Source organism: Mastomys coucha, chromosome X, assembly GCF_008632895.1.
Source record: "Mastomys coucha isolate ucsf_1 chromosome X, UCSF_Mcou_1, whole genome shotgun sequence".
Classification (NCBI taxonomy): Eukaryota; Metazoa; Chordata; class Mammalia; order Rodentia; family Muridae; genus Mastomys; species Mastomys coucha.
In genome coordinates this window covers 151,263,671-151,289,587 of record NC_045030.1, presented here as the reverse complement: position 1 = coordinate 151,289,587, position 25,917 = coordinate 151,263,671, and the positions used below count along the sequence as shown (strand labels likewise).

Here is a 25,917-nt window from a genome sequence, read left to right as displayed (position 1 = left end):
GAGGAAGTGTGTACTTTGATGTTTCAAAAGCTCAGTCAGGCCCTTTTCCCCCTTCATGCCACCCCAAAAAAGTAATTTGAAAAGTGGTAAAAGACAAAAATCTAAATAGTTTGGAGAGCAACTTTCAGAGAAAAGAAAAAATAAATTAGATGTTAAGGTGGGTGGTAAAACAACTTTCCATTTGCCTTATATTTTCTTTGCAGCCTTATAGAGTAAGTATTAATTTTCTCAGTCTGCAAGTAAGAACAGAACTGCAGATTTTTAAGAATTATTTTGTATTAAACAATCACCAGGCAAGAATTTATGAGGTAAATCTAAATAAAATATATCTGGCATTTTTAAAAAATTATCTTTTGTGGGATGGGGGAAGTGTTTATTTTAGCTCATTGTCCAAGTACTTCATAGCAGGAGACAGAGGAGGCAGGATATTGAGGCCACTAGTCATATTACATTCATAGTGAAGAAGCAAAAAACAGTGAGTGCTAGTACTCACTTCATTTACTCAGTGTTTTATATATGGCCAAGATTCCTGCTGCAGGGATGAACCCCTTGAGATATGTCCCTTTCAATCACATCACTTAATCTAGTAGAAATAGTACCTTACAGACACCCTCGGATGCTAAACTTAGTCTGAATATATCTGCACAGGTGTGCCCTGATGCTTGTCTCCTAAGTGAATCTAGATCCTGTCACATTGACAAATGACATTAACTCTCCAATCAATCACTTTCTTTAGATTAAAAAAAAATCCCCAAATTCTTCTATTTTTCTCCCCTTTCCCAATTAATGGTATTAGTATTTTTGTAGCTGTCTATGATAAGAATAAATTTTAAAAATCAGAGACTTCCTTCAATATTTTATATCAAATTATTTCAAGTCTTCACCCTAAACAGTTTTCCAGCCTATTTCTTCAATCTTGTCAATATGATTTAGATCAAGCCTTCATGAAATTTCTCCTGTCTGTAGCTGTCCAGCAGCTTTGGTCAAACTGGGTACCTGAAAGGGAGGCTGGAAATGAAAAAGAACAGGTGGGCAAGAGAAGGATGAAGCCAAGACAAAAGTTTCTGATCAAGGGTCAAAGTTTAATATTCAGCTCTGTGTTTATATAGGCAAAACCTACGGACACATCCTTTTGTTTCAGCTGGATTGAGTTGCAAAACAAGCTCAGCAGACTGTCTGCTCCTGTAGGAAACTGCAGGTGTAGCAAGATGGAAGACTCCACCCTAGGTTGGCTAGGTCAGCAGAAGACCAACGGTGGCATAGCCTGCTCAAGGCTGGGGGAAGGGCACAATTCCCCCTCTTTTGTTTTTTAAAGCTGAGCTGGATGGGGGCACAAGATTTTCTTGTTTACCATGGTCCCATCTAGAGAATAGGTGGCCGTGCCTGTCTTAAGTCCATGTCTATATTGCCCTTTCTTACCCATCGCAGAGGGCAAAAACACCATCTTATTACAGAAAGCTTAACTATTTCTTCAGCACCATGACTTCCTTTCCTATCTCCACTACACTCATTTCTTGCAGCATCTGTGGATGGTGGATCCAAGAATAAAAGTAAAAAGTAGGCCCAATGATGTCAGGGATTCCCAAGTTCAGAACCTAAGAGAACATACACAGAATCTCTCTTATATCCAAATTTGGAAGGTAGGTATGAGCAGCTTAAAAGGTTATTTCTAAATGTGAACTTGCTTAAAGGACCTCATATGTGAAGAACAGTGAGCAATATATCAACTGAATTGATATTTCACAGGGAGAGAAAGAAAAATCTAAAATGTTGTATATAAATGGAAAGAATTAGGGGTGACTCTTATGATTCATATCAAATTTGCAAAAGATTAAAGGCTTTATATGAGTTATTCAAGATGCTATTTTAAAATGCATGCACTTTTGAATAACCTTCATATGTCATGTTTAAAATAAATCGGTTTGAAAATTTGAGTAACAATCAGCAGGTGCTTAAATGTCTAAAAGGCAAAGGCATAGGAAAGACTGCAAACGAGGGTGCTTACTTGTAATTAAGTCATATGATTTGCTTAAAAAACAATATTAGAAAATTAAAAGGTGAGGAAATGAGATCTACTAGAACAATTGAAAATTAGATGACAGAAAAGAGTTAATGAGTTGAACAGAGGGGCCTATAGGCATTATTGGAGAAGCTTCTTGGCTTCAGGCTTCTTTATTGAGGTGTATGATCTCCAAATTTGCCTTATTTTACCATCTTGAATGTGAGGCTTTGGCTATTACTGCTTAACTGGTATTTGGAGATTAAGTGAAGTGAACATCATTTGAGCAAGCTGAGTAAGGGAGAAGTAGCTGTTCAAAATTAACTCCTAATGGAAAACAAAAAGAAAAAATAAGACAGATGGTTTTAATGAAATGCAAAGCTAGTTGTCATCACATTTTCAGAAAAACAATGATACTTGAATGAAAAGTTTCTTTACCTCTAAACAGGGTCAGTCATAGCTTACACCACAGACTTTCATAAAATAAATGTAAGCTACTTAAAACAGCTCCTGGCACATGGTAATAAGTATTAGTGATGACAGATGGATGGATGGATGGATGGATGGATGGATGGATGGATGGATGGATGGATGGATGGGTGGGTGGATGGATGGACGGACAGACGGACAGATGGACAGACTGATGGATAATTTTGGAGGATGATATTGATGATTTTTTTTCTTGTCCAAATAATGGTTTGTTAGGGGTTTTGCACCATTTCCCACTTTATTTTCTCACAATCTTTTAATGCAAAAATCTAAAACATAATGCTATTTACCTTTTACAAATGTCGTTTTAGCTCTTTTTTTGATTTACCATTAGCTAAGGTAGAAGGGTTAGCAACAATCATTTTCTTTGATTTTTTTTTAACTTTTTTTTAAAGATTTATTTACTTATGTATGTGAGTACACTGTAGCTGTTTTCAGCCACCCCAGAAGAGGGCATTGGATCCCATTACAGATGGTTGTGAGCCACCATGTGGTTGCTAGAAACTGAACTTAGGGTCTCTGGAAAAACAGTCAGTGCTCTTACCCACTGAGCTATCTCTCCACCCCTACATTCAAGTTTTTATTATTATTTGATTTCCAATAAGTAATGATATAGATAGTAACTCAAAAGTGTGTATGCCATACACCGTCACCAGCATAAGTTTGATGATTGCCATATTGTTATGGACAAAATTTTCCATATATACTTTTGTTTGGGTTATTTATTTATTATATATTAAACTGTAAATTTTCATTTAAGAAGCTAGAGTTCACTGGTAAACAACCTCTTTTAAAGTTATATTAATTTCATTTTCCAGCTCTGCTCAACAGTTTTCAGAACTATTAGCTTTTCATATATGACATTTTGAAATGACTTTAAAATTGAAGGAACTACCTTGTCATTTCTTGGTCATTAAAAACCATTAAATTTTCTGCTTCATTTTTCTTTTATCTTTTTTACTGAAATCACAGGTATATTTGGGTATCTAATTATATAATAAACATAAAGGTATGAGAAAATAACATAGAAATTGATTTCATTATATAAATGTTAAATGTATACATTTCTGCAGATATTTTATTGATTATTGTTAAATGTCTTGTATATCAGACAAGGAATAAGAAAAACATAAAATACTACAAATACTACAAAATACAGGAGGAAAATACAGGATGCTACAATATAAAAAAAAAGAAAGTTTATTTAAGTAAGATTTGATTACTGTTTCACCTCCAGCTAATTACAGATATAATATCTCAAATTATGGCTACTTTAAATTGTAAAATTATAGCAGTATAATAGGTGAATAACACGTATACATAAATTTGCCACATAATATAGAGTATGAATTTTAGAAGATTGAGCTATGTTTAGTATATTAAAATACCATGGTCAGGCAGTGGTGGCGCACGCTTTTAATCCCAGCACTTCGGAGGCAGAGGCAGGCAGATTTCTGAGTTTGAGGACAGCCTGGTCTACAGAGTGAGTTCCAGGACAGCCAGGGCTATACAGAGAAACCCTGTCTCGAAAAACCAAAAGAAAAAAAAAAGAAAGAAAGAAAGGAAGGAAGGAAGGAAGGAAGGAAGGAAGAAAGAAGGAAAGAAAGACCATGCCGAGTTTTATATCTTAACAGCAATTTCATTCGTCAAGTAGTTACTTGATTGAGTATAGGCTTCTTTAGATAGCCTTTAGAATTTAGAGCATTCACATTTTTTACTAGCTTTAACTCAGAATTGTTATCTCATGAATAAAAAAAATATATTATATTTGAAAATATATCAGTTGCTTCACTTTTACTGATCCTGTCTTTTTTCTTAGGGTATGTATATTAAATCCACATATGATGGCCTCCATGTAATTACCGGAACCACAGAAAATGTAAGTATTAAAACATTTCCAATTAGCATTTATGTGTATTTCACATGACTGATGTTAAATGTTGACTACAAAAGCATATGATCACTGTATCTAAAAATACATACTAAGTATATTCTGGATACATTAACATTTCCCTCATTTAATGTAGTTTAAAATAGTTATTTAGAGCAATTCTGATGTTTTCTTTTTTGATTATTAAACACTTTATTTAATATTCTTTAATCTTCTTTTATAGTCCAGTCATTGTACCCTCCTGGTCCACTCTTGGACTGTTCCTCATCCCATACCTTTTCCTCTCCCCTGCCCTGACACTCCCTCTCTTGCTTCCCTTACCCCTCTCCAAAACAATGTGTCCATCCCCCACCACCATCCCACCAGGCCTCCCCACTTCCTGGGGCCTCAAGTCTCTTGAGAGTTAAGCACAGTCTCTCTCACTGAGGTCAAACCAGGCAATCCTCTGCTGTATGTATGTTGGGGCCCTTGATATCAGCTGGTGTATGCTACCTGTTTGGTGGTCCAATGTCTGAGAGATCTTTGGGGTCCAGGTTAGTTGAGGCTGCTGGTCTTCCTACAAGGACACCCTCCTCCTCAGCTTCTTCAGCCTTTCCCTAATTCAACCACAGGGGTCATCAGCTTCTGTCCATTGGTTGGGTATAAGTATCTGCATCTGACTTTTTCAGCTGCTCCTTGGGCCAGGGTAGCCATGCGAGGCTCCTGTCTGTAAGCATCACCATAGCATCAGCAATAGTGTCAGGCCTCGGAGCCTCCCCCTGAGCTGTATCCCAAGTTGGGCCTGTCCCTGGACCTCCTTTCCCTCAGGCTCTACTCCATTTTTGTCCCTGCAGTTCTTTCAGACAGGAACAATTCTGGGTCAGAGTTTTTGACTGTGGGATGGCAACCCCATCCCTCCACCACAGTCAAAACAAATTCATATATTTTCATTTTGAAGCCAGAGAGTTAACTTTGATAAGTACTTTCTAGTTTATGACAAGTTATTGTGACAACTAAATAATCTACTTCTATCTGTCAAATAGTTTAGTTATTTTAAGAAACATAACTGGTATGAGAAACATCAAATCATTCAGGCTTTCTGAATACTTGCAGTATAATTTGGCTTAGTCCAATAGAGGTGTAGATACATGGCTTTAATACTGAGATTCCTGAGCTAACAGCATCAACCTATTTTGAGAGCTTTGCTAGAAATTTAAATTTTCAGGTTCCAACCCAGAATCCTATGTAGCATCCATCATTAATAAAAAAGATTCTAACAGGTATTCTGAGTATAAATTGGAAAAAGATTATCAGTAGTACATATCATTCTAGATTGTTTTTAGAATCAAATAAACAAGTTAAAGATAATGCCCCACAGAACTATAGCTGTACTCTAAAAATAGAAGTATATGTACATTAAGCCATGTATTAACATACTTAGCATAGTAGAAATTATCCCAGATCTCTTCTCTTTTACATAACCAGGTAATAATCTTTGATTTTGTTGTTAATTTCTTTTAGAGATTCAGAAAAATTGCATATTTATGCTGTGTTCTTTTGCAGAAAACTCTGGTGGAATTAAGCTCATTTCAATTATCATTGATCTCAGTGGTTTATCAATATCTCCTTTGAAATCAACATTTTCAATTAATATGCCTATTAGCTAATTATTTATTGATTCAAGTTCTTTTCTTGGTTTCTTATTGAAAATGAAACACTATAATTTAAATGGTATGGTAACTTCATATTTGACATTAAAAGGGACATCTAAAATCAATAAAATGCATGTTGTGAAATATTTCATAATCTGAAATTCAGTAAGACACTATTCACTACACTTTTGCCATCATTCTCTAATTTACAAGTACATCCATTAGATGACTCATATACACATTGGTCATCTAACAAGCCCTACTCTATCCACTGTGTTCCAGACAATGTGCTGAGCACTGGAAGGATATTTTTAAGCTAGGATTTTTTTCTGTTGAGAAATAGGAAATATGTAGGGATTCAACTATGTGAACTGGCATTATGAGTTCTTGATAAACAAAGGAAAACTAATAAATACTATCAAGTAAATCGGAAAAACACACAAAAATGGTCCTTTTCAACTGTATCATGAAGTATTTGTAGGAATGGATATCTATTACGCGACATTTGTGAAAATAATAGTTTACTGTGCTTTATACACTTTACTTACTTGGTGAAAGTTCATAAATATGTGATAAAAGGCCTATTTGAATCTGGGCATAGTTTTACATATCAATCACATAATAATTGTTCATCCTTTGAGTCTTCTTTTCTCAATAATATTTTAATATTTTGGGAACCCTACATAATTTGTAATTAGAAGTTCTGAATTGAATCTTAGTAAAGCTGTTCACTAATGTAGGTAAGTTATATTTTGCTTTGCTGTGCCCTAGTTCTTTGGTTTTTATCTTTGAAATGAGAAATTAGGGGAAATGATCTCTGAAATCCAGTTCCACAATGAGATTCTATAACTTGGATGACTTACTTGGATTTTTTTCCTTCCTATGCAAAACATGTTTCTTTTCTTTTCTTTCTTTCTTTTTCTTTATAACTGTGCAAACCTTTCTTTTATTACATCCCTGGAGCCAGTGCAGTAAATAGAAAGAACTAACTCCTTAAGGTTGTCCACTGAATTCCACAGGCATGCTATGACATGTGTATCCTTCCACCCCCTTACACACTCATACCAAGTAAATGTAAAAATAAAATTCAAAGAGGCATGTAAGATGGATCAGCAGGTCAAGGCACTGTCACAAAGCATAATCTGGTTTCTGTCCCTGGAAGCCACATAATAGAGGAAAGTAACTGACTCACAGAATTTGTTCTGATCTCCACAACATGGCACCATGACACGAGCGTGCCCACAGACAAATTAAATGAATGAATGAATCAATGAATGAATCAATGATTGAAAATATTTCCCCTGACGTTTTTAAATTATTTTATTTATTGACATTCCAGGCGTTGCCCCCCTCCCAGTCTACCCTGACACAGTTCTTCATCCTATTCCCCCTCCCCTTTGCTTCTGAGAAGGTGCTCCCCTTTCCCCCCACCACCCTTCCTCCTTTCCTGGAGTCTCAAATCTCTACAAGATCAGGCACATCCTCTCCCAATAAGGCTAGACAAGACAGGCCTCCCTGCATGTGTAGCTGGAGCCATGGAGCTTTAGTTGGTGGCTTAGACTCTGAGAGCCCCCAGGACTCTGGATTAGTTGATACTGTTGTTCTTCCTATGGGGTTGCCATCGGCTCCTTCATCCTTCCTAGTTCTAGCTCTTCCATTTTTGGAGTCCTCGACCTCAGTCTAAAAAGAAAGAATAAATAAGGTGGTGAAACAATTTGAGGAAGATTCCTGACGTCAACCAGTGGCCTAGACACATGTGCGTGCACACACGCGCGCGCGCGCACGCACACACACACACACACACACACCACATAAACATAAAACAAAATAACTAAAAATCACTTTTAAGAATATATCCCATTCCTGGGTATCAAAGGCAATATTGTATTTACTGGATTTTATCACTATACTAATTTTCTTTGTTTTTTAATAGATGCTACTGAGTAATAAGCCTAAGCAAATGATTTTAATAGATTAATGTTTTATAAAAATCCATCTGAAGAGTCAATATACAAGAGTTTATGGCCAAATAAAAATGCCTGAAATACATATAAATGTTAATCCGTGGTAACTAGAAAAATAAATCTATATAAAATCTGTTAAAACACCTGGAAAGTTAAAAAGTTTCTATTACAAATCTCATTTTAGTTTTCTTTATACATTTTAAATTTTATAAATATTAAGTTATAAAGTTGGCTTTATTTATATTTTGTATTAAAAATGTAAAGTCATGAAATTGTTATATGCTGTAGTCTTGACATTTTGTTTCATTTACTGTGGTTTGTCAACCTGTTTTATTACATAGAACAGCATGCTCTTGTAATTAGATACTTAGAGAATATATTATATGATGCAGACGTCACCTAATTGCTGTTTGTTTTATTTTGCTTTTCTGTATTATTCAGAATTGGCTTTATTAAAAGTGAAATAAATTATCAATTTAATTATCAGGCTTTGAAGTTTAATGCTAACTATATATATATATAGTTTTATATATATATACTCAAATATATTGATTCATCTATCTTAATATGAATTATTTATATTAAATAGAAAAGGCCTAAGTTAAACTGTGAAAGTATTGTAAAATATACATATACATTTTTACATTTTTATTGAATATTTTCTTCATATAGTACTTCTCCACCTTGCAAATCCTCACCTTGTCTTTCTCCTACTTCTTTTTGTTTATTGGATTTGTGTTTATTGGTTTTAATTTGTCTGTTTATGAAAGATATTTTCAAACCTGTTGCCTAGTAGTACTTAGCAGGGTGTCCTCGGTTAAGTTTGCCAAGTTTAGTAGCAATTATTATTGTCCTTCAATGCTTTCAGAAGGATGTTTTGTTTTCTGGTATAAATATCTATGACTTTGCATTTAATTTGTCATTACCTTTATACAGAATGCAAGCCATGTGTTACCTATCAGTAGGCAATTATAATAACTACTTGAAGGCTATGATTAATTTTTTAAAATCTAATTAAAGAGATAGATTTTTATAATGTTTCCAGAGAAAAGAAAAGGCTGTTAATCTTTCAATTATTTCTTTTATGTCAAATTCAGTCACCTGCAGATCGGTGCAAGAAAATCCATGCTGGTGATGAAGTGATTCAAGTTAATCATCAGACTGTGGTATGTATAATTACCTTAAGAGTCAGTGGGAGGAACTAATTTAAAGATTTGCTAAAGCTTTAAAATGATACTAGTGAAATTAAACACTGGTATTTTATACAAGATAATTGAAGAACTTTTAAAAATGAATAATTAATCTTCTGAATTGTTTGATAGAATGTAAAGCATGTCTGTTTGAAACATGGGAGAATAGTAGGGGTTACAAATTTGACTGTTCCTGATAGAAGTTCATTTTAATTTTTATAGGTTTGTAAATTAGCTAATATATATATATATATATATATATTATTGTAGTAAACATACATTCATTTATCTGCTGGAACACTGACTTACTCATTAATGTGTGGAGGATTTGGGCATAGTTTAAATCTTCATTTTTTTAAAACTTAGGCTCTTCAGTAGCTAACTTGGTTCTTGGTTTGCCAAGAGGAACTATAGTTTTACTTCTAAAAAAATATTATGTTAAATAAGTTCAGAAAGCTTTCTTGTCCTATACAGTTCACAAATCTGTTCACAAAACTATATGAATGGTTGCCTGTGATAGATATGAAGATTTAGGAAATAGATAAATATCTTTGATAGGTTCAAAGATTTAGGAAATAAATGGTATTAATTTCTGATTATTTCATATGCCTCAGATGGTTCGCTTTATTTCTTCTCTTTGACAAAAATAAAGTCTGATGTTGAAATTTGAAATTAAAATAATCTTCATCTTTAGAAGTATGAGATTTTTTTAAAAACAAATATTTTACACCATTTACTAACTTCAGGATGAGTGATCATTTCCTATACATGCCGTTAAGCTAAATTTGCTTTTGCATGTCCTAATGAAAATTTGGGTAGACTGGTTTTTCATCAAGAAAGTTTAGAAAGGTTCCTAATGCTCATAAAAGTTAAAATGTTTCTTCAGTGATTTCTTTGTCTATCTGATATAAAAGTGGATAGAAAATTTTAAATGAGATGCATTGATGTGTGTCTGGTACTGAACAATAAAGTACTAATAATATACAAAGGCTTTCTATCCCATGATAGGCCTGGTGACTGTACTTTTACACTATAAAAAAAATTGTTCAAAGTGGTTGTCCTTTTGGAAATTTCTGGACCCATAGAATGAGAATTTGGGCTAGGAGATAAAGCACCTATTCCAGTACCCTGGCAGATTTTTCCTCTGTTCTGTTCATATTGTGTCCTTCTTGACCAGAGACTTTTACAAGTAGGCCTTCTCATGTAGTGTTTCTGTGTGAAATTCTACCTGACAGAGTTTAAGATGGAAGTTAGTTTCTAGTAAAAAAAAAAAAAAAAGAACGTTGTTAAAAGAGTATTCCTTATGGGATAAATCTGACATTCATTAAATGAATATCAAGGTCTAAATATTTACAGATAAACTAATAAAATCTGTATGAATTGGTGACATTTAAATGCTATGAGAATATGCATACACATTTTCATCACAGGGATAATTACAAATATTTTGAAAACTACACAGAATGAGGATTGGGGAAAGTAGTTCTAGTTTGTGCTCTGAAATTTTCTTATGGCCTTAAGTGACTAACAGTCTCAGAGTAGTTTATCTTTCTAGAAATATTAACTATAGCTGAAACTTAACATGTAACTCTAAACACAAATATCATGTCCCATATTTTATATTTTGTTTATTTATAATAAATCCTGCAGAAAAGCTGCTGTGTGTGGAAATTGAGACTCAGAAAAAGTATTTAATTTATCAACATATCATAACTTTCTGACTCCAAGACCCAGACTCTTGCTTCTATCTTATTGTACCTTTCTATAATTCAACTTATAAAATTATCAGACAAATCAGTAAGAATCCTAATAAGTTAATAATTATGTGAGAACATCTCAGGATTCAATGAGACATTCGGTAGAGCCATGTATTTGGAAAGAGGAGAGAGAATTCACATAACTGGAGTAGTGAATCAGTTTTCCTGAAATTCGAATTAGGTTTGAAGCTCATCTTTACTGCCATTTCTCAGTTAGCTTGTTTCCTTCAGATAGACTGAATAAGTAAAATGCCTGTCACAAATAATTGATAGGAATTGACCTTCCTTCCTCTCTTCCAACCTTTTACCTAATACTGTAGTTGGACCTCTTGGAGTCCTGTTTCATGGTAGACTGCTATTGTAGCTAGCAAATGTGTTTTGGATTAAAACAGAAAAAGGAAGCTATCTTGAGATTATGAAAGTAGCCTTGTTTAGGAATGGGATTAGTTACCAGATTTGTCTTCTTTGTGCTGAAGTAAAAGGCTTATTTGCACATAATTTTTTAAAAATTTAATGTAAACTACCCTTTCTTCTTTTTTATTGTTGCCTATGTTTTGATCTGTATAGTGAGAGTAGAATAAAAGTTATCTGAGTTTTCATACTGCTAAAGCATGGGTAGGTTACTTGAAATAAGTGTGAATTATTTGTAGTATGCAGTTGCCCTTCTGTCCTCTGTAGTCATTAAAATGGAGAGTAGTGCTTGGCTAGGAAGGTGCAGTAAATAGTGTAATAGATTGAAATACATAATATAAATGATGAAATCCATTCATTAATTCACCAGAGTGATGATATTATGGGAATTAACCTATACCCTTCCAGACTCAACAATTAGGAGAAGGTGATGCTAAATCTTATTGTTTTGCAAGATGCTATATCAATAGTTTTCTATAATTTAAAAACATTACTTCTGCAGGTTATATTGTACAATATAAAAATCTACTCATTCTTTATATAAATTTCATTAAAAAACAATTTCAAATATTTCCATGAGGGTCAACGAAAGATAAATGAATAACAGGTACATTTGAATGCCATTGTAGTCATATACTCAATAACAATTGACATTCTTACCTCTCTTACCTATTTAGCATGTCCAATTAGATGTGTGTGATTCTCCTATGTTCTTTTATTAAAATAGATATTTTGTTACTTGAAATGAAACTGGAAGTTATATGTCCATTGTCATCTTGCTATATTCTTCATTATAAGCCGTTAAGCTTTTCTCATCAACATACTTCTGTGGCTGAGAAACTGACTGCCAGATAGGAAGAAGAAAAAAATCATGAACATCCAAGCAAAGCAGAATTCCTATTGCATGTCCTCCCTGCCATTGAAGATCAACTTCTGAAAGGCTGCTGAAAATACCCCAGATTCATTCTATCTGTCTCTATTTCTGTTTGTCTCTGTCTCTGTCTCTGTCTCTCTCTACCTCTCTCTGTAATGCTCTCTCTCCTTCCCTTTCCTCTTTCTGTTTCTCTGTCTCCCTTTCTCTCTTCCTCTCCAACTCATTCTCCTTATAAATCTTCCTCTCCCTCTCCCTCTCCCTCTCCTTACCACCTTGGCATCGTTTGAACCAGGAACTCCCTCATGATGGAGTCTAAACATGTTTTTTGCTGATGATATTGTACTTACTCAAAAACATCTGGGCACATTCCTAACAAATTACAGGTTAATAATTTTATTGGTATGAGTGTTCTAAGTATTTTGTGTATACATTGTGAATGCATACACTTTCTTTTTAGGTATATCATTTAAAAGAAGGGGGTATGTATGGTAACTGAATCTGGCATTTGGGAAAATTCCTTCTATTTTGTGTTAATACTAAAACATATTCATTGTAATTGTGAAAGGTTTTCTTGGCACTTCATGAGTATTTTAGCAAATGTGGTTCAATATATTTGGTTATGAAGCTACCTAAATGGAATAACCAGGTTGAGGTGTCAAGAAGATAGACTGCACAAGTAGTACTGTTGATCATGATCACCAATTACTGAGAGATAAAAGAAAAACACAAGATGGTGTCATTTTTACTCTCAAGATGGTAAATATTACTGAGTGAGGCTGGCAAATAAAAAAGAAAGGGATTAAGGCAAAGGAAGCAGACTGAATGACGTTTGAATTACCTGGGAACTTCATTCTAATTGTGGTTGTGCCTCTATGATTCTCAGTTTTCCTTATCATCTCTGGCTGTGAGCTTGCCATTTTGTTCTTCAGCCCCAGAAAAAGAGAACATTATTGAAATTGGAAGAAGTCTATACAATGAGAATAATCTTGCTGCTCAAATTCTGTCAGTTCCCCTTTAGCCCTAACCACTTTCCTGGATGTCATTTAGTGGCGTGTATATCATGATATCATGTAACATTAGCTGTACTTTGCCCTCAGTTTTCTAAGTAATCTTTTTCTTTTTACTTTTCCTATTCTATCCCATTTCTTTTTCTTTCCTTCATTATATACTTCTCTTCTCACTTAACTATTTCTCCTCCATTCTTGCCATGTTCAATTTTCTTTATCCTTGCCTCTTCTGATTCCCTTTCTCAGAGAAGTTATTTATCTTATAGTCACTTATACCCAAAAATATTGAAAACTGAGCCCTTACATGACATTGTTTCCCATATAATATTCATATAGTTACATGTTACTAGACTATAGGGATTATTATATTAGCAAGTTATTTAACATATTCATGGATAAGTGATTTTTATAATAACTTATGAAAACAGTATTGGATTCTCCAGGAAAGGTATTTTAAAACAAAGTGAATGAAATCCTATAATTTGGAAGGGGAAAATATACATGACAAAATTAAACAATGTACAACACATTTAAGTTATTCAAAGTAATATTTGTCACTCATAATAAAATTCGTTATTCATCTTGTATAGTAGTCTATGAGATATTAGCTTTCCTTTTAAGTTGAACATCTTCATTAAATTGTGTACAAATTGGTTTTAAAGTGCCACTTATTTGACATAGATTGTATCGTTTATTTTGAATAATCAACTCATTACTTCATCATCTACCATAATATTTCATTGTCTTTCTGTTATAAAACTAGAATTCATTCTATTAAATTCTCATATAAATGAAATTACTTATGTTATACCTTAATAAAGATAACTTCCTATTAACCAATTTTTTGTTTGCAAATATCTGGTTTGTTTCTTATTTGTACAGTTAATACTAGCTTCACTGTGAAGAGTATAATTGCTTATTTAAGTGGTTTCAGTAACTTCTTATTATTATTAGAATACCATGAAGTACAAATGTACAATTAAAAATAGTACATTTTATTTATTTAAAATTTATTACATGAAATTTAAAAATACTTACAAGTGATTGTTTTGTATGCTTGAAATAAATCTATTGCCTGATGTTTTTACATACTCTAGATTCTTAGTTTAGATGTATATTTCATTTGCAAATTAGCATCAATACTCTCAGCTCTTTTCTAAGTTGTCAGTCACAGTAACCTCATCTACTCCTTCCTATGAAAAACAGGTTTGAGCAATTACTAAATAGCATTTCCCTTTCTGTTAAAATTAGTACATGAAAGAAAAACACGATAGAGTACCAGGTCATAGAAAACTAAAGAGAAAATAACATTAATTGAAAATTATTTTAGCATATTTATCCCCAGTATTCAGTATCCTGAGAAAATTCTGTTCATCATTGCAGCTAAAATTTTACATATTACCAGCCATTGTTTCTTATTTAAATTTCTTCTCACATTGTCTTCTTTCTATATTTTATTATCTTCAGAGTGGGCAGGAGAAGCTGTTTTTTAATTGTAATATATGATGTATACAGATGACAGTGGCCAATGGAAGGCTGCCACTGAGCTGCCACCTTTGTGTTGGTTGTCAGAATTCTGATAAAAATGAGTTTAAAGACAATTTCTACATTGTGGAAATTTTAAAGTAAAACATTTACTAATAAATATTTAGGATGGTATTTAGTTAACTAAACATGCATATATATACTTGCTTTATTATGTATTGTAATATATTATACTATTCAGAAGTATTTTAAATAGTCACATATTTGTTGAAGTATTATAAGTGACATTTTAAAAATTATTCAAACCAGTTATACATTTTTATGTATGTTACTTTCTAATATTGAGGTTTGGATTGCTCTTTCGTGGATTTTTGAAATTTGGGCTTCTAAACTAAATTTAAGCCTGGTTTTTCTTAGAAGTATGAATATTTTTTCAAAAGTCCATAAATGAAAAATTGAGATTTTAAGATAATGAGGTATTGTTTAATTTCCTAACTTTGGTAATTGGGAATATTATCTTTATCTTTAGATAAAAATATTTCCATTGTATTTTTAAGAACAACTGAACTATAGGAAGGACTGGCTGAAACAGAATGACTTCAAATATATGTAGAAATAGTATTGTTCTGAATTTTAACTCATAAGAATATTGTTATAATTTTTTAAGTTCTGTATTATTGTGTTTCTTTAAAATACACAAATGTTTTTTAGGGGTAATGTTCTGTATTATATAATTAGAGGTTCTCTCCACAGTTTCACTGTTCTGTAACATGATTACCTTCTTTCTCTTCTTTCCCTAGTAATACTTTTCAAACGCAGTTAATTTTACAATTTAAAGAAAATAAAGGGCATTATGAATGGTAGTGAAATGAAAATAAATTTTGCTTTGATTTAGTTTTCATTGAATGCATGCATGCATGCATGAATACTATGAAGCCTCCAAGATAAACTTTGGCCTTCAGAGACTACAACATTACCAAATGCCGTGTCGAAATGGGAATAGCTAATGACAGCAATATATACAAGATACTGAACTGTGCCCACAGCTTTGGGATTGCCTTACCTGTGCTGAAATGCTGACACAAGGGCACACCTAATATAAGTGATAGTTTATAGAAATAGAAATGCGTGGAAGATTCATTAATGGGAAAAACCATGATTGCTATTTTCTTCACCCAGATTTCAAATTGCATAATCAAGATGTAAGCCAAGAACTTCTAGATGACTGATGAGCAGATTCTAAGGGTTGGGGTGGGGGAATTATCACTTCTGAGAGTGTTTACATTGACTTGCTTTATTTTCTTCCTCTATCTGAGCAATAAGAAATTGTTATCTTTTGGAAATTTCCCTGTTAAGTACTGAAACTCAGATTTATACACACATTATATACACACATATTTTATATACAAGACTTTAAAATTCATGTGAAAACATTAAGTATTAAATATATGTGCATTTCAGTTATGCATAACTTAATATAGTCTAAGTTTTACATTGAAATTAAGCCACATAGAATCAAAGGTCCTTTTAAAAAACAACTACGTATGACTTGAAATGTTCAACTTGTACTGGAAAATTGCCTTTTAGCATTATGTAGGAGTAAAGTGAAGAGTTAGTCAATAAATGTAAAATTGTAGAGATGTTTCCCCTAATGAAAATGAAATATTTTGTTTCCATATTCATATTTTCAAATATTTATTTTATCTTATCCCAAGACTGTCTTTTCTAATTATCTGTGTAGACTATTAATACTAAAGTTTTATTTAGAATGGATAAAATGTAGAATGTCTAAGATTGCTCTCACTTATTTTTAAAAGTTACTTCATGATAGAACTTAAAATCACTTACTTAAATATATTTTGTTAACTTGATTATATACTAGTTTATCATTGAATCATGAATAATTCCTTACTAACATTTAAAAACTATAGTATCTCTAAATGCTTGAAAATTGTGGGCTTTTCATTCACAATTTGAATGAAGGTGGGTTGTGTACATTCAGACTTACTAGTTCTACATTCTCTGGAAGATAGGCTAGGTCAGAGTTCAACACTTCTACAATGTTTGTTACTATGACATTTCCTCTAAGAGCTGGCTTTGCTAAATTAAAAGGAAGTCACTGGCACAAAGTATTCATTCATTAGATACTTTGGAAATCTTTTAGTAACTCTAAGAAACAATACTATAATAAACACATCAGTACAAAAATTGTTGGCAAAAGGTGGTAGTCATTAGTCACCATGTGATCATTTGTACAGAGTCTGGTCTCCTCAGTGTTTTTAAAAAGATAGGAAGATATCTGAGTGTAGAATAATTCCTAATATCACATATTTATATAGTGTATTTGAAATTTTCTTTGAGAAAAGGTATCATTTATACATTGCCAACGGGAAGGTAAGAATGGGACTGTACACATGCATATATAAATGTTGATAATGAAACTTTTTCTCTTTTTGAAGGCTAATATTTTCAAGTATTTTAAGAAATAATCCTACATTCTCTGTAACTCCAAAGGCAGCCATGAAAAAGAAAATTCTCTAGATTGATATGATAGTCTTAAATTTTTAAATTTATGAGTATTTGTAAGTTTTACTACTTAGTCCAAAGAATAATATCTGTCATTTCATAATTTGGTTAAATAATTCACCATGCATTTGGAAAACTGACAGGCCAGGAAATATTCTAAAGTCCACTTCTCTCTGTAATCAAAACCTCTAGTCTATACAGCACCAAAAACCTTTGTGTTCTCAGTCCATGTAGGCATTTCTTCAGAACCTCCCCTCTTATGTTTCCTTTACCCAGGAACACCTGCTGACTGCTTCTGCCCTGCAAATTCACTTAAAAGCCTCCCTCTACAAGAAACCAAAACTTCTGGCTTCTGATACTCAGAATCTCAGTGACTTTGGAAAACTTTAATCTTGTTTGTGTGATACATAAAATATGCCTTAAAGTATGTTTTAGGGGTTGGTTACAAATCAGTGAGATAAGATTAGCCACTCTTCATAAGTTGTCCAATGAGATGGATGGCATCAGTTCAATATATGTAAACGTTATCTATATTAATAATGAGACAGACACACCATGTAAGAGAAATATAATTTAAAAAGGTTATTGTAGTTGTAAAATATTATAGGACAAGTAAAAATTTTGTCCACTATCCTATTATTTGTCATAATCACATTACAATGGATGTAATTCTAGAATATTTAATATAAAATAATGTTTCAAATGTTTATGAGGAAAATTCTATAGCTATTTTGAGGGTAAATATTATCTATAATTGGTTACTAGCATGTATATTACTTTTTTTAGGTTGGAAGGTCACTTAACCTTTTATTTTATATAGCAAATTTTAAGTGTATTATATTTAATAAAATTTTAGTGCTACATCTTGATTTTGTAATAATACTAACTCCTTTTTTGGAGTTACAGAGCATTTTGTTGTCATTGAAACATTTAGTCCTCATATTACCATATCATCTCATCAATCAACTTAACATGCTGATTGTTTGGTTTTTTGTCAAGCATATTATTTATTGAAGGGTATATCTAAACATGATATTCTGCTTTTACTCAAAATCCATTCTTGTGATATTAAATAGAGGAAGATAGTAAGGCAAAAATTTCACTAGTGAGATACAGTATTGCAAGATTCACATGAAGAAAATAGGGCTCTAGTTGTAAGAAGAGGCATATTATGATGGATATTGCAAGAAGAGTAGCATTGAGCCTTACAAATACAGAGACAGATGCTTGCAGCCAACCATTGGATGGAACATGGGGTCCCCAATGGAGGAGTTAGACCAAAGGACTGAAGGAGTTGAAGGGGTTTACAACCCCATAGGAAGAACAACAAAATCAACCAACCAGACCCCCCAGAGCTCCCAGGGACTAAGCCATCAACAAAGGAGTACACATGGCTCCAGCTGCATATGTAGCAGAGGATGGCCTTGTCAGGCATCAATGGAAGGAGAGGTCCTTGGTCCAATGAAGACTCAATAGATGCCCAAGTGTAGGGGAATCAAGGGTGGGGAAGTGGTAGTGGTTGAGTGGGTGGAGGGACCCCATCATAGAAGGAGGGGGAGGGGGGATGAGATAAGGGTTTCAGGGAGGGGTGGAACTGGGAAAGGGGATAACATTTGAAATGTAAGTAAAAAACATATCCAATAAAAAAAGATGAGCATTTATTAATAGGTAAAATTTTAGAAGTGACATAAAAAGTACAAGCAGAGATACAAATGCTTTTATAAAAACACAGCTAAAAGCAAATCGTGATGTTTGGGGCATACATATTTACATAATTTTTCACTTTCAAAATCCTGTAAAAGTGTTCTGCTTCTTTCTACTGCCTCTCTTTATATCCCTTGGTTCTGTCATCCTCGCTCATTAAACTCTTGAAAGTTGCTCAAACTTATAATTGTACAGATATCTTCACCCATTGAATTTCTATGTGCTGTTCATGCTGAATGATAAGATTTCAGGTTAGACTAATTAGAAACTCCCCCACCAACCTCTAGGGATGGGATAGACTGTGTTGCCCACTTTCAAAGCGTTGTACTTGCTGTAATGAAGAATTTCCTTCATGTTATTCTAAATATTTGTTCACATGTTCATCTCTTCTTCTGGTCATTATGCTCTTTAACACTCCATAGATTGTACTACACCATTGTAATCATACTCAGAATAATACGATTTTCAGTTATTATGACTAGTCTTAAAATCATATAAAACATTCTAGGCATTTGCAAGTCACTACCTTCATGGGAGCTCATCATTTATTATAGCAGTTTTCAAAGTATGATTCCTTGACAGAAAGCAAAAAGAGTTATCATCATATGTAAACTTGGATTTGAAAAGCAAATTAATTATTCAGCTACAACCTCAGAACTACTAGGTCAGAATCTCTGGAGTAAAATTCAGCAATCGTGTTACTTGAAACTACCTTTGTAGTTGATTTTAATATAAACTCATCTTTGAGACCCATATTTAGGAGAAGAAAAGCTATTATAACATAGAAAAACTTTAAAGCTTTAAATGGAAGAAAACATTTGCACATAATGGTACTTTATGAAGTAAGGTAGATTATGAGTCTACTTTAAGTCTAGCAAATAAGCGCCCTCTAGAAATAGAGCAATCCAAAGAGAGGTTAATTGCTAAGATCTTTTTATGATGCAAAAATGGGTTAAAAGGGGGGATATATCTTCAGGTGATTCCAAACTTGAAAGAATTATATGGGGATTATTGGTAGTGGTGATGAATAAAAATAAAAGCAGAAAATAAAGCTGTGTTTTAGAATACTGATTTTATTTGAGATGCCAGAAGATATTTGAATGAGGGTACTCTACTGTACAATTGAATAAACTCAAATGTAAATTCTGTCTTAGGCATTTAATATCTTTGGAAACTTGTTCCAAACCCATCAATTTTTATTTTCATCTCTTTACATGTAAAATTATCTCAATGCCTTGCTTCATTGAGCTGTTGTAAGAAGGAAAATAAAAATTAAAATAATTTCATATGAATGTTTAGAATCTACCTCAGTGAAATATTGGTATTTTATTATTAAGTAGGCATTAGCACCACTGTTAGAGTATACTACTGAAGCCCTCAATAGGAACCAGAAATGGTTAGAAAGATTTTAGGGTCCTACTCAAGAAGTTGCAAATAGAAACTGTTGACAGAGGTTATTGTAGCAAGATAGCATGAAATATTAGCTCATGCAGACACTGAGAAAAAAGAAGACAATGAGGCAGAAATGCAGCAGGACCATATACATCTATACAAGTTAATTTATCACTATCATCTTCCATACTGTAAGTATGGAAGTTCTGTAATTGTTTGAACTGTGCAAAATTATTGGAACAACTCTTGATATTGATTGAGCTCTCTGTCTCAAAACTCAAGCAATCTCTTTTTATGTAGCTTGATTTTTAGTGTATTTTCCATGTTTATTCATAGTATAGTATCTCTAAACTTTATATTATGATTCCTTCCAATATTGGTGGCTTATACTGTTGATAAAGTTTTAGCCATAAATATGTCTTCCCTTCACTTCTTTGGGTTCCTTCTGTCTCTTAATACATCAAAACTTAGAAGCCAGAGAAAAGGATGTCATCATTTCCCCCTTCATTTCTTCGAGCACTCTCTGTCTCTTACTACATAAAAATGTAGAAACCAGTGGAAAGAATGCCGTCATTTTTCCATGTTACTCTTAAGTATTTACATCACTTAAGTCCATTGTATTTGACATTTTAAAGCTAGCCAGAAACATAAATGAGAACATGGAAAATTAATCTTGAAAAAAAATTATCATCAATGTGTGTATTTTATCTATTTTGACATTCTTATACTATTTATAACCTTCTTAGAGCTGTATGTTCTAATATGCCTCACTGTATCACACCTTCTAGCCATGTTCTCCCATTATCTGTCATCTATAAGTATCTCAGTAAGGTAAAGGGTATTAAATCTATTTCAATAATTCTTTGGACCTCATTATATGACTGCAAGAATGGGGTGAATGTGGTGATACCACAGAACTGTATATGGGAATCATTTTGCCTGAAGTTGTACAAATACATCACATTTGCTGATGCAATTAAGACAAGTATTAAATATGACAACATTAAATGATAGGCACTAAAGATAGGAAATAATTTGAAATTAACTCAATTAAGATGCTCATAAGACCAAGGAAAGAACCATTCAAATGATAAACCATCACATCCAGTTACAATGAAGCTGTATGCAAGTATAAATGGAGTAAAACCTACCTTTCTTACTAAAAAAAGGTTAGGCATGGATGTAACTACTCTTCAGACTTCATTCCCATTTCAGCATTTCCACAATTATTATGAGAAATGGAGCTGATACTTTACTGATGTGTTTACTCAGAATCAGTCATGGAATAAAATATAAATAAATAAATAAATCTAGTTCTTATTGAACATACCCATTAAATTTGTAATTGCTTTCACTAGTCATTTAAAAATGCAATATACTTACTTTTCTCCTATATACATTTTTAATGAAAACAAGTTATTTTTGCCACTGTGAGAATTACTTTGTTCCTCATATAATTATATATTCCTTCATAGTGAACTATCATTTAATTTTAATATTGAATAGAATTTGAGAGCCAAACATATTTACTAAATGCGGTTCTTGATAAATGTTTGTTTGCTTTTGTTGAAAGCATTGGTGACGTTATGTTAAATGATAGTAAGCAGGTTGGTTAAAACATAGTTAAATTATATATCCAAATACTCTCCTATTAAATAACATTCACGGGTAAAATTAAAGTATATTCAAGTTAACTTTATTGTCAGAAACAATTCCACTTTCTTGTGGACAAGTATTTCTATTTTTGGTTATTTGCCCAAAAAATATACAGAAAAGGACAAGTTAAGTTGAACTTAACATTTCACAAGAAAACATGCTACTTTAAAAGTCTTTAACATAAATCCAAATTGGTCACAGGTTTGTAATTCAACTACATGAGAGGCAAAGGCAAAGACATTATCAAAAGTTCATAAGTGTAAGCCTACCCAGAACTACATAGCAACACATGCATCAAAAATGTATAAGTAAATAAATGTATTAAATTATTTATAGTTATAAGTGCAATTACTTGTTGAAAACTCAGTTTTTCATTGATTGTTTTAATTGCTAATTTAATAATTTAAGTATGGTTATCATTTATAGGTTGTTCATAAATTTTGTATGAAGAACATGCCTTTCTTCAAGTTTGAAGTTCAATAATAGGTTTCATTAAGGGCAAGAATATTTTGAATACCCAGATTCACATTCACTTTGTTACCTCTTAGCTTGTACAAATGGCTATCAGGATTTTACTTAGCTATAAGAGGGGTCAGAGTAGATGTAAGATATATAATAACCTCCTCTTAGATAAAATAGGAGGCATTTGGCTAGTTCAGTAATTACAGTTGATCCGCATTAATGTTCCTTTTCAAAAGAAGCACCCTCTTATATATGTTAGCCAAGTATTACTGTGATCATTTTGATTCATAGCCAAGATATTCATGATTTTGTGCATCATAACACCTTGGCCCCGCTTTTTTGTCTTGTTTTTTTCTTTACTGAATTCATCTGCAGTTGATTTTATCAGTAAGAGAATGTTCAACAAATATACCAAAAATCTGTCATTAAACTTTAATGGTTACATGCCAGATTACTTCTTCACAGTCTCCTAAGATTTTTGCTTCATTTAGTGGAACTGTTTATTCTCTCCAGCTTGAGTAATATACTCTAGGCAAACTCATAATGAAGAACACACAAAAGACATCTGTTCTCTTTACCTTAGGTGCCTAAAACATAACTACATCATTATTTAGAACATTTGCTAAATTATTTTTGCAATCCAACTTCAATGTTGACCCACTATATTTGTATATGGCTTCATTAGACTTGAGATAAGAGGTTTTCTGTTTTAATATTAATATGAAAACATTAATATGAAATATATTTTAAAAACAAATAATAAATGATTTTAATGTTTCCTTTAAACTATCAGTTTTACCTACCCAGTACTGTGACCTTAGTTACCTGATATTACACCACTAATCCACTTTAAAAGCATACAAAAGTTCTATGTTTAAAATTTTTTTAAATGATTAGTGAAATAATTTATCATGAGTATTCATTGAGCCAGTTGTTTTGAGCAGAAATTTAATAAAATGGCTTAATTAAATTTAGCATACAATATATTCAGCTTATAGGGTTATTTGGAACACATTTCCAGTAGATATGACACTGGAATAACATTGCCATGTTATTTTTAAATTTATCTTTATAATATAATAAAAGGTTTATTTCACTGGTGCTGCTGTCCTTGAATCAGAATGTTTCCTCGGTGTGTCAGTACCTGCTATTGGTAGCACAATGTAAGTCTAATTAAAGACACTTGTAACCACCTATCTCTAAAAGATGGTGATGAGAAAGCTTATGGTATGGTTTATTAGCTCAGGGCATTGCCAACTCTTCATTTTCTGGCATGTGGACTTTTAAATTGTACTTGTGAAGAGAGCTTGAACCTAGACTTAGCAGCTATTCAGTATTAATGGTGATATAATTTCTTTACATTCCAAACCACTCGAATGACAAGATATGTTTTAGTCTCCGCTTTGATATGGTAAATGTCCATTATGTTGTCTCATAATTTTATGGACTCTAATGCAATAATATGGTTAATCAACAAATACAAAACTTTTTCTTGAATATATTTCTCCTGAAAATAGGTAGGATGATACACCAATTATGTGATTTCTTTTTTCTAACTAATCTTATTAAAGGGGGAGAACATTAAATCATTGAGTACTGTACCTCAATTTTATTGTAATGATTTTGCTGGTTACCAGGTGGGGTGGCAGTTGAAAAATTTGGTGAATGCACTACGAGAGGACCCGAGTGGTGTTATCTTAACTTTGAAAAAGCGACCTCAGAGCATGCTTACCTCAGCACCAGCTTTACTGAAAAATATGAGATGGAAGCCCCTTGCTCTGCAGGTAATGAAGCTTAATCATAAGTCATACACCATCATTTTAGCCATAGACTTTCTCAGTAATGCTTCTTTTTTGTGCCTCATCTCAGCAGCATATGAATTAATCTTGTATGCTTTTGAAAATTTGTTTGTGAAATTATCTCTTCACCTCTTATCCTTATAGACTTAATTGTGATGAAATCTGAGACAATAACTAAAACCCAAATGATAACACTAATTTCATTTAAAAACTTAAAGCATAATTCTAAAACTACACAAGTTATTCCATGTCAAAATATAGAGAAGAAAGTAAAAAGTTTATTTTTTGTGTTATAACCTTACATTTTATAAGTTGTAATCACATACACTCATGAAAGAAGGTAATGGATAGTTTTAAAACTTACTTTAAATTAGGATATAAACTTGTAATTTATAAAGAGTGGGAATTTAATTTTCAAATTAGCAATTAAAATTTAATTAGTCTATTTCTCAGAATATTTCATTTTTCACTTATCCATCAGAGGAAGTTTTACATTAGGAGTTTTTCATTTTTCTTTATTATGAGACTTCACTCTAAAACATTAGTTTGGATAACAATAAAGTTATTTTAAAAGATGTAAAATTTTATGGTTGAACAAAGATAAAATGTAATACATCTTATTTCATTCAGGATAGAATCCTGAAACAATATTGAAATTTTTTTTCACAAATCTTCTGTTTTTAAGTCAACTGACTATTACCTTTTTGTAGAAGTCTAGTTGTTTGGTTGTTTTCAAGTAATTGCTTAGTGAATTTAGAATACTGATCATTTTTCAGGTTAAGAAGAAAAGCTTCAATATTTATTCTTCTATGTATTTGTAATCTATTAGTGCTTTTTATAAGCCAAAGATTTTTTCTAATAAGTTCTCCATTAAACTGTTTTCATGAATTATGATTTTTTCATTATGTAAAATTTTACCACTTATCAGGCCCAAAGTTGACATTATATTTTGATAATATTAAAGTACATAAAATGTTTCAATGTTAAGAACTTTATGTATTTAATATGAAGCTTTTCATATTTTTCATTAGATTATATTAATATATCTAAATGCAGTTGACTTCAATATCTATACTAAAATATCTAATGATTGCTAAAGTTCAGAGGCTATTTGCCTCATTAGGTCATATGTCATCAAATCAAATTTCTCTATCACATAATTCTTTTCTTATTGCATTATAAATTACTTTGTTCTACTCTGGAATTTCCTATTGATACTTGTTTGTCAAAGATCCTTTTTCAAAATTTAAAGGAATGGGAACATGGAAGAGTCCCCATACTTTCAGTTTTTAGATGGTTCTCTTTAAATATGTATACATTTCTTACTTTTCTATAGCCCTTCATAAAAGAAATTACATACCAGAAGATCCTAGTTTTTGTTAATTCATATACTCTGAAGTAGTATGTCTAGAATATCAAATGATTATTTATTCCATTGTTGGGTCTTTGCCCAGTAAAATAAGCTGAAGTGAAAAGTTAATGTTAAAGCAATTAAAAGTTACTTATATAAGTAAATAAAGTAATCCAAACATTAGTATTACTTATGTTATATATATACTTGATATTTGTTCAAAGTTAGAGCACAAATAACTTTTTAAAATTAATTCCATCAATCTTTACAATATAATCATAAAATTTTAAGGTAATATTTTAGGTCCGTTCTTAAAAAGCTATAAATAA

At 32.2% G+C, this 25,917-nt stretch overlaps 1 protein-coding gene across 7 annotated transcripts in view; it reads left to right on the top strand.

Moving 5' to 3' along the window:
* Positions 1-25,917, top strand: part of Cnksr2 (connector enhancer of kinase suppressor of Ras 2) — a 226,767-nt gene that overhangs the window by 103,925 nt on the left and 96,925 nt on the right. For 4 of the 7 annotated variants that reach the window (XM_031370042.1, XM_031370050.1, XM_031370078.1 and 1 more), the window contains exons 7-9: positions 4,308-4,367; positions 9,072-9,140; positions 24,076-24,222. In XM_031370042.1, coding sequence (XP_031225902.1) covers positions 4,308-4,367; positions 9,072-9,140; positions 24,076-24,222 — 276 coding nt within the window. The remainder of the gene's footprint in view (positions 1-4,307; positions 4,368-9,071; positions 9,141-24,075; positions 24,223-25,917) is intronic. The other 3 variants (XM_031370058.1, XM_031370067.1, XM_031370094.1) reach the window with 1 other exon arrangement.